The sequence below is a fragment of the Anolis sagrei genome, chromosome 4 (genome assembly GCF_037176765.1).
Source record: "Anolis sagrei isolate rAnoSag1 chromosome 4, rAnoSag1.mat, whole genome shotgun sequence".
NCBI classification, from domain to species: domain Eukaryota; kingdom Metazoa; phylum Chordata; class Lepidosauria; order Squamata; family Dactyloidae; genus Anolis; species Anolis sagrei.
The window spans coordinates 217,025,139-217,038,363 of NC_090024.1; the positions used below are offsets into that span (position 1 = coordinate 217,025,139).

General features: G+C 43.1%; 1 protein-coding gene across 1 annotated transcript in view; it reads left to right on the top strand.

Moving 5' to 3' along the window:
- The first annotated feature begins 821 nt into the window (after positions 1-821).
- Positions 822-13,225, top strand: part of SDC4 (syndecan 4) — a 35,843-nt gene continuing 23,439 nt past the window's right edge. Inside the window, exons 1-2 of the mRNA XM_067468165.1 lie at positions 822-993; positions 1,024-1,121. Coding sequence (XP_067324266.1) covers positions 1,050-1,121 — 72 coding nt within the window. The 5' untranslated portion in view covers positions 822-993; positions 1,024-1,049. The remainder of the gene's footprint in view (positions 994-1,023; positions 1,122-13,225) is intronic.

Sequence of the window (13,225 nt, forward strand, 5' to 3'; positions counted from 1 at the left end):
CATGATATGAATAAACATAACAGTTTAAATAATGCACCAGTAAGGCCTTTTCGCAAACCACCATAAGAATTTGGGGGGGGGGGGGCTGAAGCCCCTCAAGCCCCCCAACCCCCCCGCCCCCAGCTACATGCCTGGGTTTAGGGTTTGGGGTGGGTAAGGATTTGGATAAGGTTTAGGGTTTGGATTAGGGTAAGGGTTTAGGTAAGGGTTAGGGTAAGGTTTAGGGTTTGGGTTAGGGTTTGAGTTAGCGTAGGGGTAAGGGTTAGGGTAAGGGTTTGGATAAGGTTTAGGGTTTGGGTTAGCATAAGGGTTAGGGTTAGGGTTTGAGTAGGCGTAAGGGTTAGGGTTAGGGTAAGGGTTTGGATAAGGTTTGGATAAGGTTTAGGGTTTGGGTTAGCATAAGGGTTAGGGTTAGGGTTTGAGTTAGCGTAGGCGTAAGGGTTAGGGTTAGGGTAAGGGTTTGGATAAGGTTTAGGGTTTGGGTTAGCATAAGGGTTAGGGTAAGGGTTTGGGTAAGGTTTAGGGTTTGGGTTAGCGTAAGGGTTTGGGTTTGATTAGGGTAAGGGGTGAGGCTTAGGCTTAGGGTATGGGTTTGGGTGTCACCATTAAAGAACTCTTACATTCCTTCTATATTATCTGTCTCCCTCCTGGTTTACATTAGCTAAGTCTCTCTTCCGTAAACTGCGTTCCCGAAGGCGCGATGCGGCATCGCTTCTGACCCAGCTATCATACTATTGCCGGGAGTTGGGAGTCCAGAACACCTGGAGGGCCGAAGTTTGCCCAGGCCCGCGAGGCCCGTGTTTGGAGGCAAGAGCCCTCCGAAGGGCCGGCCTGCGCCCCCTCGAGGGCGGCGGCGGGAAGGCCACGCGCGGGGCCTCCTCCCCCTCCGCCTCTTCCTCCTCCTCCTCCTCCATTATAAGAAGGCTGCGCGGCGGCGAAGGCAGGACCGTCGTGCCCGCGCTGCCCAGGCTGTTTGCTTTTCCTCGCGCGCCGTCTCTCTCTCTCTCTCTCTCTCTCTCTCTCTCTCTCTCTCTCCCTCCGCCATCGCCATGCAGCCCTTGCGCTTCGCCGCCTCGCTCCTCCTGGCGCTGCTCCTGGTCTCAGCCACCACGGGGGAATCGGTGAGTTGGAGGGTCCCCGAGGCAGGGGCAACTGGGGTGGGATCGGGGAGCCCTGGGATCCCTTTGGAGGGCGGCCTTCCAAGGCAGCGAGGAGGGGGATCCTGCCTTCGCCCTCCTTGGCCAGAACTTTGGGAAGAACTCTCTTGGGCGGACTTGGGCAGAGTCTCCCAAATCTGTGCGCCTGTCTTTCTCCCTTCGTCCAGCCTTTTAAGGCCTGTCGCGAAGAAGAGGTCGCGTTCTCCTATTCCATAACATTGAGAAGTCCCGTGTCCCCACTCAAGCACTTCCCCCGTCCTGCCAGGCCCCGCGGGAGGGCGAGGGAAGGGCTTGGAAGGGTCTGCTCCTGCCTCCCTGCCTTCCTCCCTCTCTCTCTCGCGGGAAGCCCGGCGCATTCCTCTCCCCCCGGGCTCGCTCTCCTTCCTTTCTTCCCTCCCTCCCTCCCTCCCTCGATTCCCTCGGCTCTCCTTCCCGACTTGAGTCGGGAACTCTTCCCCGCTGGACCTGGCCGCCGAGGAGCGCCCTTTTCGCCCCAAACGAGCCTTCCTTGCCTTCGTGTCCTTCCTCCCCCTTCTCTCTCTCTCCCTCCCTCCCTTTCCGACTCCTGACGTCCCCAAATTCCAACGCAAGGGGCCCGGGAACGTGCCTTCTCGAGCCCGCACTTCCTCCCGCTCATAGCTGCGCCATGAGTAACCAACCAACCAACCAACCGCTGACCCCAAGGCTGCCTCTGTTGCAATGCCCTCGCGTCACTCAGGAGACAGCCTTGCCGTGGAAACCCCACGTTGCAAACCTTTCAAGTCTGGAATGGAGTGACTCTGGGTTGTTGTGTGTTTTCCGGGCTGTATGGCCACGTGCCAGAAGCATTCTCTCCTGTGGCAGACATCCTCAGAGGTTGTGAGACCTCACAACCTCTGAAGATGCTTGCCATAGATGCAGGCGAAACGTCAGGAGAGAATGCTTCTGGCACGTGGCCATATAGCCCGAAAAACCTACAACCCACTTGTGAGGTCTGTTGGAAACTAGGAAGATGGGGATTTATATACCTGTGGAGTGTCCAGGTGGGAGAAAGAAACATTCCTACTTACCTCCAACAGATAAGAGTTCCTTCTCCCACCCTGGACACTCCACAGATCTATAAAACCCCATTTTCCCAACAAATAATTCCCCCCAAACAGCAACCAGCCAGGTTTTGAAGCTGCAAGGTCATCCAGTACTAAGCAAGGTGGCCAATTGCAACATTCACACTTGCCTCAAGCAGACAAGAATTTTTTTTCTCCCACCCTGGACACTCCACAGATCTATAAAACCCAATTTTCCGAACAAATAATTCCCCAGGCAGCAACCAGCCAGGCTTTGAAGCTGAAAGGTCATTCAGTGCTAATCAAGGTGGCCAATTTCAACATTCACACTTGCCTTGAGCAGACAACAGTTCTTTTTCCCACCCTGGACACTCCACAGATCTATAAAACCCCATTTTCCCAACAAATAATTTCCCCAGGCATCAACTAGCCAGGCTTTGAAGCTGAAAGGCCATTCAGTGCTAATCAAGGTGGCCAGTTGCAACATTCACGCTTCCCTCAAGCAGACAAGAGTTCTTTCCCCCACCCTGGACACTCCAAAGATATATAAAACCCCATCTTCCTAGTTTCCAACAGAGCTCACAACCTCTGAGGATGCCTGCCATAGATGTGGGCGAAACATCAGGGGAGAATGCTTCTAGAACATGGCTGTACAGCCGGAAAACTTACAACCACACAGTAAGTGCACATTTGTGTTGAACTTTTTCATCAGCAGTTCCCAATAGGTAATGTCAATAGGTTTGAGAAAAACAAAACAACAACAAAATATTTTCCTCCAATACAGCTGCAAATATAGCAAAGCCAAATTAATACAGAAATCTGATAAGTTGACAGCCACTCCCACTGACATTCAGGCAAGAATAAATCAGGGCCAGCTAATGCCTCCCAACAAAGGATTTCTCCAGGCAGCCACCAGCCAGGCTTTGAAGCTTGCAAGGCCATTCAATGCTAATCAAGGTGGTCAATTGCAACATTCACACCTCTCTTAAAGAGACAAGAGTTTTTTCGCCCACCCTGGACATTTCACAGATATATAAACCCCACTTGCCCAGCTTCCAACAGACCTCACAACCTCTGAGGATACCTGCCATAGATGCAGGCGAAAAGTCAGGAGATAATGCTTCTGGAACATGGCCATTCAGCTCAAAATACCTACAACAACTCAGAGATTCCCGCTGCCTTCCCTTCTCTTGCTTCCCTGCCAAGCCTCCTCTCCTCCTCGCACACCTTTCAGTTGTTTGTACAGGTAGGGCTTTCGGTGGTAAACACCCTTTGCCTGGCGACCTTTGACCAAGCCCAACAGTCTTGCCTTGCAATGTGTTGTTGATCTAAAGCAGTGGTTCTCAACCTTCCTAATGCCACAACCCCTTAATACAGTTCCTCATGTTGTGGTGACCCTCAACCATTATTTTTGTTGCTACTTCATAACTGTAATTTTGCTACTGTTATGAATCGTGATGTAAATATCTGAGATGCAGGATGTATTTTCATTTACTGGACCAAATTTGGCACATATACCCAATACGTCTAAATTTCAATATGGGTGGAATTGGGTGGGGGGTGTATTGATTTTGTCATTTGGGTGTTGTAGTTGCTTGGATTTATAGTTCACCTACAATCAAAGAGCATTGTGAACCCCACCAATGATGGAATTGAACCAAACTTGGCACACAGAATCCCCATGACCAAAGGAAATACTGTGTTTTCTGATGGTCTTTGGCGACTCCTGACACACCCTTGTGACCACCCCAGGGGTCGCGACTCTCGGGTTGAGTAACACTGATCTAAAGCCTACAGAGAGCCAGGAGGGGTGGGAAACTTTGAAATCCCACTGCTTTCAGGCTTATTTATTTGAAAAATGCTGGCAGGAGGGGTTATCCTAGCTGTAGAATGGGAGAAAGTCAAGAAAAAGTCTACCCCAGAGATTGTTTTGATGTCCCAGAAGCTTTAATAAGAGCCTTCTGTCTCCTCCTTGAGTTCGGAAGTGTGGAATTTGAGCAAAAGGGTTTGTGCAAGAGGGGGAAGGCTTGACATTTAAGGCCTCCTCTCCTTGGCTCCTTTCACATCTGCCTATGGCCCCTTCTGCATTGCCAACAATTCCATGCAGTTAAACTTCATTATATGAGCCCACACTGACCATATAATACAGTTTGAATCTGCGTTTTAGATGGCAGCATAGATTGGGCCTGCGTTGCTTTCTTGCCAGTCCAAATTTACTTTACTCAGACTACACAGAGAAGCCACTAAAATCCACAAGCATGTGGACAATTTCAACAGAAAGGAGTAAATGATGAAAATGAACAAAATCTGGCTAACAGTATTTCAAAAAACTCCAAAATCAGGACAGTAAATAAAGAGCCACACTCAAAAAGCAGGGGAATTCCAGACAAGAATAAATTGGGGACAGCTAACACCTCCCAACAAAGCAGGAAGCAGCCAGGCTTTGAAGCTGCAAGGCCATTCAATTCTAATAAAAGTGGCCATTTGCAACATTCACTCTTACCTCCAACAGACTAGAGTTCTTTCTTCCATCATGGACATTCCACAAAGATATAAACCCCACCTGCCTAGTTTCCAAAAGACCCCTCAACCTCTGAGGATGCCTGTGGTGAAACGTCAGGAGAGAATGGCATACAGCCCAGAAAACTCCCAGCAACCCAAATTTACTTTTTCACATTTGCTTTTGTTCTGAGCTTTCGTTTGTAAAAGGGATGGTTTTACGAACCGTCTCTCTTACGTGGTTTCATTTGGATGTGGAAGGGAGAACAGTCGTCACTCCCATCCAGTCTTTTAACACTTGTTACTTGGAAACTTTTCTTGCTTAGTTCTTCTGTTTAGTGGCATAGCTCTTACATAGAAAAAAATAAGCTGGAATGAACTGCTTCTTTTTCTCTTTTGTGTTCATGAACTCATTTTCTCTCTGGAGCAATAAGGTATTGTTCTCTTGTTGCAGATTGCAACAGAAGCTAGTTAACCAATGACTAAACAAACCCCCTTGGGATGCACATTCCTGACTTGATGGCCTTGAGTGAGTGAGTCTGAGGAAATCTCTAGATTTCAGGATAATTTGGAAAACAGCCTTTATCAGCAGCTTTCTTTATAATCAGGGACTGGTCACTATCTGTAAGACATTCCTGAAATCCTGTCATCAGTCAGGAGTGCTGTTGATGTGCTCATTGAGTCTTATCAAGGCATCTGCCTGGCTTCAGGCTTTTCACAGAAGACCTATGTGCTTGTCCTCCTGAAGTGGATGTCGAGACATAGGAACATTTTCTCTTTCTTGAAGCTGACCCAGGGAGCAAGTGTTGGCACCCCACTCCAGTTATTTTGGAGCATATTTAGTAGGGCTTTTAAATACTTTACATTACCGTATATACTTGACTATAAGCTGACCCAAATATAAGCTGAGGCACCTAATTTTATGACAAAAACAGGGAAACATATTAACTCAAGTATAAGCCAAGGGTTGAAAATACAGCAACTACTGATATATTTCAAAATAAAAATAGATACCAATACAACTGCATTAATTGAGGTATCATATGTTTTGAATATTTACATAAAAGCGTAATTTAAGCTAAGACTGTCCAACTCTGATTAAACTATTATTGTAACTTTCTTCAATGTAAATGGTCGTATGTATCCTTCCAATATTAATAGAGTAAAATAATAAATGTAACAATAGAGTAAAATAATAAATGTCACAACAACAACCATAATAAAGTAAAATAATAAATGTAATATTTATTTATTTACTGTATTTGTATACTGCCTTTCTCAGCCGGTCAGCGACTCAAAGCGGTTTCCAACAAATCAGTACACATAATATCATAATACAGATTAAAACATTCAAACAATATAAAACACGGCAAAAGCAATAACAATAACATAATTAGCGTCTCCTTATTATCAAGCATTGTCCAGTTCCATCATCAAGTCATTCGATTTCCTATATTAATTACTCTGCATTTGTGAACGCTTGCTCAAACAACCATGTTTTAACTTGCCTTTGAAATATTAAGAGGGAGGGAACCAATCTGATCTCCCTAGGGAGAGCGTTCCATAGCCGAGGGGCCACCCCTAAGAAGGCCATGTCTCTTGTTCCCGCCAGATGTACTTGTGATAAAGGCAGGACGGAGAGCAGGGCCTCCCCAGACGATCTTAAAGTTCTTAAAAACATCCATAATAAAGTAAAATAATAAATGTAATAATAACAATTAAAAAGAATCAATATGATAAATATAGTAAAATAATAAATGTAATAATAATAGAGTAAAATAAAATGTAATAAAATAATTATAATAACACAGCAAAATAATAAGTAACCTTGATTCGACTAGAAGCCGAAGGGGGCTATTTCAGCCTCAAAAAAGGACTGAAAACTCGGCTTATTGGGATGTTGTAGGTTTTTCAGACTGTATGGCCATGTTCTAGAAGCATTCTCTCCTGCCTGCATCTATGGCAGGCATCCTCAGAGGTTGTGAGACCTTATAACTCGAGTTGTAATTGAGTATATATGGCCACTACATAGTAGTTTGTAAGATGTCATATATTACTATATATTTAACTCAGGTATATGGGCCAGTAAGATCTAAACTGAAATTTCTATAATAGAAAAGGGTATTTTTTCCCAATTGGCATGCCCAGATTACTTTAGTGCAGGCTTGGGCAAACTTTTGATCCTCCAGCTGTTTTGGACTTCAACTCCCAGCCTTAGGCCCTTTCCTTTTCCCCTTCAGCCACTTAAGGGGGGAAAGGAAAGGGCTTGAGGCTGTTAGGAATTCTGGGAGTTGAAGCCCAAAACACCTGGAGGGCTGAAGTTTGCCCATGCCTGCTTTAGTGTCTACTTTTGACCCTTTTCTCAACTTTCCATCATCTGTTGAAGACTGTTTTATTCCATCAGAGTTTCTTCTCTCATATTAATCTTAGCCTATTAATGTTGAAGTAGAAGTGTTCAGTTTTTGTAAGCCTGCCTTAAGTATTTCACAAAAAGGATGGACTATAACCTTAAATATGTTGTTTTAGTGTTTCTGTTGTTGTACGGAGATGACACCTTGCCATGGAGAATCAAATCTTGGTTGCAACAGAAAAGTAACTTGAATGCAACATATGCCAGCTTGGCTTTCCTCTTCGGTGTTCATACAATGTTAAGACAGTCATAGAATTTCCAAAATATAAGTTTCTGGCTGACCTTATTGTTTTGAAAAGTGGTGGAGCATTATTAATGAACAAACCGGTTTGTCCTGTCCTGCAGTCGTAAGTCCCTCAGGCTTGTTCTTTCTACTCTTTGCCCAGTTTTCTTTTCTGTCTCCCTCAATCAAATCAGCATTGTTAACCTGAATATGTAACTTTATTTTCAGTCTGTACCATATGATTTGGACAGGTTCAGACAGAGCTCAGGTGTGCCCTCATTTGGCTGATGTGATATAACTGCCTGTTCTGGAAACACTGAAAATAGGAATGGGCCTGAAACACTCTTCAGGTGTTCTTCATGATTCATGATGTTAAGAAACGTATTACTTTCTCTCATCTATCTACAGCTAATTTTGATTTCAAATGGCCAAGGGCTATGTGTGGTTATATCATGTGTGTACTTCTTGGAATCCGGATACTCTGAACTCTTCACTTCCGGAGTTTCTAGTCCTCATGGCTCCCAAAATGACTGAAATGCTGTAAGACTGAAATTTGGTATCAGGTTCACATCCAGTTTTGTCATTATGGGATTGTCTGCCAATATTGGATGTGTCTTCCACATTCAGGGGGAACAAATCCAGAATAAAATTGATATGATTGTTTAAAATTAACATCTTCTGAACTTGTAGGGGTACTTCAAACAATTAAGTGAATTGCAAGCCACATCACTTGGGTCCCCCATAAAAGCTAAAGGTTTCCCCTTGACATTAAGTCTAGTCGTATTTGACACTGGAGGGGGTGGTGATCAACTCTATTTCTAAGCCACAGAGCCAGCATTGTCCGTAGACACCTCCAAGGTCATGTGGCCAGTATGACTGCATGGAGCACCATTACCTTCCTGCCAGAGCAGTATCTATTAATCTACTCACATTTGCATGTTTTCGAACTGCTAGGTTGGCAGAAGCTGGGGCTAACAGCGGGAGCTCACCCCACTCCCTGGATTTGAACCACCAGCCTTTCAGTCAGAAAGTTCAGCAGCTCAGCGGTTTAACCCACTGTGCCACTGGGGGCTCCTGGGTCCCCTGTAGGAACATTAAAAAATCCTTCTTCATTCATACTCAAAGCCTATCTAGTCCAGCATATTGTTTGCTCAATTTCCAACCAGACACCTATGAAAAAGTCAAACTAGGACACGATCATACAGATTTGCAGTATACCCAAAGTGACAATCAAGTTACCCGCATGGGTTTTTTGAGGCAGAAAACAAACCTCAAGTAGAGTAGTTAAATATGAGAAAAGGATCCACAAGATTGTGAGACTGACAAAGCATTATAGTATTATTGCACTAACCCCCCCAACCCCCCCCCCCCCCAAAAAAAAAAAACAAAAGCAGAGGATTGATCAATATGCATGCAGGCCTAAAGTTATAGATGTTGTGACTGATAGTCCTGGCGCAACATTTGCTTGCAGTGTCAGGACACATTGTTGGAGCATGCTAGGGAAGGGGCTTGCCACCCAGTGGTTCTTAACCTGTGGGTCCCCAGGTGTTTTGGCCTACAACTCCTAAAAATCCCAGCCAGTTTACCAGCTGTTAGGATTTCTGGGAGTTGAAGGCCAAAACATCTGGGGACCTATAGGTTGAGAACCACTGCAAACCTTTGTTTCAGACCAGTGTCCATCACCAGTAATACATGAGCCATGCATGAGGCTGAGTGGGACATGCAGTTGTGATAGAATCATTGAAGTCTAGACTAGAGAGACGCAAGCCTAGTTCTAGTTGTTCGACTAGAGTAGGCTCACTCAAACAGTGGAGTTTGCAGAAATATGTTGTCCACTCCTTTCTGTTTTCTCTGCTTTAGTACATCCATTGCATTTGAACCCAAGGGGGAAAAGCTGTGTCTTTGGTTGCCAGCTTCTGGCATTCTTCAGTGCCTTGGGCTACTTGGCTCTGAAACCTTTCCCCTTTCATAGTTGGTGGAACAACGTGCTGTTTTGTTTTTGTTTCTACTGTTTTATAATCTAATGCCTTTAGGAACAAACTATGCTTGGGGGTGTATGTAAAAACTGCAAAGTGTTATAAATCTGTTTCAGAATATTAACACTGTGCTGTTCTAGGTCAGTGTTGCATTCATTATTATCGACACCAGCTTGTTGTAAAAGAAGGCTGTTGAGAAACCTATTTTCTTGTACAGTTGAGTTTCGTTTATCTTGGATTCTGAAAACTGAAACAGTCCAAAATTGTCCACAGGGGTGGCTGAACTAGTGGTATCTTTGTCATTTGACGGTTTAATGTACACAATATTTTGTCTTAACCAAAATGCATAAAAATACTTACTATAAAATTACCTTCAGTCTGTGTGTATAAGGAATTTATGAATCCCAAATTGATTTATATTTAGACTAGATTCCCATCTTCCAGATATTGCATTATGTATGTGGAAGTATTCCAAAATAATAAAAAAGAAACCCGAAATACAGAACACTTCTGGTCTCAGGCATTTTGGATAAGGCATACTCAACCTGTATTACTTATATAACTGTGTGGAGTAGGAGCTGGGTGTTTGCATTGGTCATGCCAAGCCCTGTGGGGTCAAGAGTACAGTGGAGTCTATACAGCTGTCTGAACCCATCAAGTAAGGATTGTGCTGCTATGACATGTCTTAAACACTAACTGCATTTTCAAGTTAGATGTTCAGAGTTTTTGAGTCTACAAAGCATAACGGTGACTGCAATGGCAGCCTAGCTAGTAAGCAAAAGGTCTGGTGGATGAACAGAGAGAATTCCCTGGTTGGCTGTTCTTGCCTTGTATGTCAAACCGGGTTGGGAAAGAGTACGCATGTGGAAACAGTATGACACACGACTGTGGTACTTTTGACAAGTTGTTACATGAGGTGGAAGATGAGCTAGTGGAAAGTTACTTTTGTGAGTGGCAACTACTGCCAAACACGGAGGAGGCGTGGCGGGGGGGGGGGGGGGGGCTGAGTACCATTGCAAAATCATTGGGAATGGGAATTGATGAAGAACACAAAGTATGTTTGCAGTTGTCCTAATCTTTGTTTGTCTTGCGGAGGAGGAAGGTTAGTGTATTTGGGCTAAAAAAAAAATGAATTGGGATAAGGGGACCTTGATTAGGAAAGATTAGGAAACACTGACGGCAATCATGATGTGCATGATAAAACTTAAGACTCATGGAATCATAGAATAGTAGAGTTGGAAGAGACCACGTGGGCCATCTAGTCCAACTCTCTGCCATGCATGAAAAGCACAAACAAAACTCCCCTTGATAGATGGCCACCTGGGGCTTCCCTATCACCATCTCTTGCATTACTGTGAAAAACAGTAGGTAAATTCTCCTGAGCGAAACCAAAAACCTCTTGGTGTTTGGTGTTCATGGCATATTGGCATGTCATATGGACTTGGGAATAAAGCAAGCCTAGGAGAGTGAAACTTTGAATGATTTGCCCTAAAATGGATGAGTAGAAGCCCAATAGTGTTGATGTTCTCTGGGCAAAGTGAGGGCATGCAACACTATTTCCCCCCAAGAGGTAGCTATAGGTATTGTGTTTCTACAAAATGCAAAAACTTAATTCAGGATCATAATAAAATGACCCTTTTCTTTGCTTTATACATATCCATATTGTATTTGTTAAATCAGAAGCAAGTTACCAGGTTTGGTGTTTAATTCTTATGTAGGGATCTGCATAGCCAGTTCCATCAATACAGTCGGCTGTCCATGTTGGCAGGTTTCAGTTTTGCGGTTTGAGCAATATGTTCTCTCTAGGAATCTCTAGATACTCTGGAGACTGAATCTACACTGCCTATATTCCAGGATACAATTCCTGATTATTTTCTGATCCCAGGTTATCTTCTTATCCCGGATTATCTGGTAGTGTAGACTCATATAATCCAGTTCAAAGCAGATAATCTGGGACCAGGTCCTGGGATATAGGGCAATGTCATCCAGCCTAGGATGACTGTGGCCAACTTCCATCATAGAACTGACCTTGAGAAGCAAGAGATTCCTGGAGAGAATACTTCTCGAAGCAATTTTGGGGTTTCCAGCATGATTCTATGGTCCAGAGCGAAGAGAGGGCAGCCAGGGGACAGTTCCACCTTGTCTCCTGTGCTATGCTAATAATATATTATAATGTAATATAATATATTGTATATACATATATAATATTTATAATATTATAATGTAATACAATATAATACTAATAATATGATATTATAATTATATATTTTATGTTACATGTAATATTACTAATAATATTACAAGATAATGCTAATAATGCTAATAATATATTGTATTTATATATATCTTGTAAGCAGCTCTGAGCAGCTCTGGTGTGAGAAGGGCGACATATACATTCCGTAAATAATAAACAAACAAACAAACCTTTGGGAGATGTTGACCATGTGGTTGTTCTGGAAGAGCTAGATATTCCTAGAGATATATTCTTACAGGTAAAAAATAATAAATTTTACGTAATTGGTTTTTTTTTTTAAACTTCTGTTGCGGTCCCAAACCCATAAGCCCAGCAAATGTGGAGGGCTGACTGTATTTGTTGGTATATGGGTCAAGAACTAGCAGAGCCTGAGCATCTTCATGCAACAATTGAACAATTAGACCTTGGTGCTAATTGCGTACTGCTTATAACTAATGAATGGGATGGGATAAAAACGTCAAATATACCAACAGACCTGGGCACAGTGCTGTAATATGCAGGTTCAGATCCACAGTAATAACACTAATAGAAACACTTGGTATGTGTGTACAGTCAGTGGAATATAGGACAAAATATAGGACGTGATCTGTGGAGCAGAAGAAATAGCTGTACAGAGACATTCAAAGAAGTTATATCTGTGTCTGTAAGTGTTCAGTGTGTATCCCCTTAGTGAAGATGTTCACAGCTAAGATCAGCACAGTTCTCTCTTTTTCCAGGAATAGTTAGTAATGGTAGAAGCTCTGAAGCTTGACTCAAATTTCTGAGAAATTGGCAAAAAAAAAAAATCCCTCTTTGATTCAGCAGCTACACTAAGCATGTGAATGAATGTACTTTTCACATGCAAGTGGCACTGATTCAGCTTTCATTGGCAGGGCAAGTTTGAGTTACAGTTAAAGAAGGTGAATTATATTCAAGAGAGAAAATGGCAGCAGATAAAAGTTTACCAGATCTTTTACTGCACTGATCACAAGCTGCATTATCCCATTAGGTTTTTTCTCATCCAGCTAATAAGATGTTAAGCCTTATTGTTTGTCATTACTTGCCCTGTCTGAGTCCTCTGAATCACATATATATTCAGGCTGTAAGCCTTTTATTATTAATAAAATACTGAATAAAATATAACTATCCCTGTATATAGAGCACGACAGATTTACAGGAGCAAAATGTTAAGTGTCTGTGAAAACAGTAAAAGAGTAGAGAGAGGCAAGAATAAGAAGTGATAAAGTTAAGAAGATAAAAGCATAAGTACTCGAATTTTGTTTTGATCAGGATGAGGACCAATGTGGTATATTAGCTTGCACATAGGACTAGAGTTTGAATCCCTGATCATCTGTGGAAACCCAGGTTGAGCAAGTCACACTCTCTCATCTTCAGAGGGAGGTAGTGGCAAATAAATAAACTTTATTTATATCCCACCACCATCTCTCTGAAGGGACTTGGGGCAGCTTACAAGGCACCCCAGGGTTCACATATAACATACAACAGGTAAAAACAATACAAAAGTATAAAACAAGCCACATAAAATTATAACAACAACCCCCATCAACACTTGGTAGCACAAAATCAAAATCAAAATAATAAAATCAAAATAATACAATTTTAAAACAACAGGTAAAACTAACTGCAACCCCCTCTGAACAAATCCTGCCAAGAAAAGCTCGTG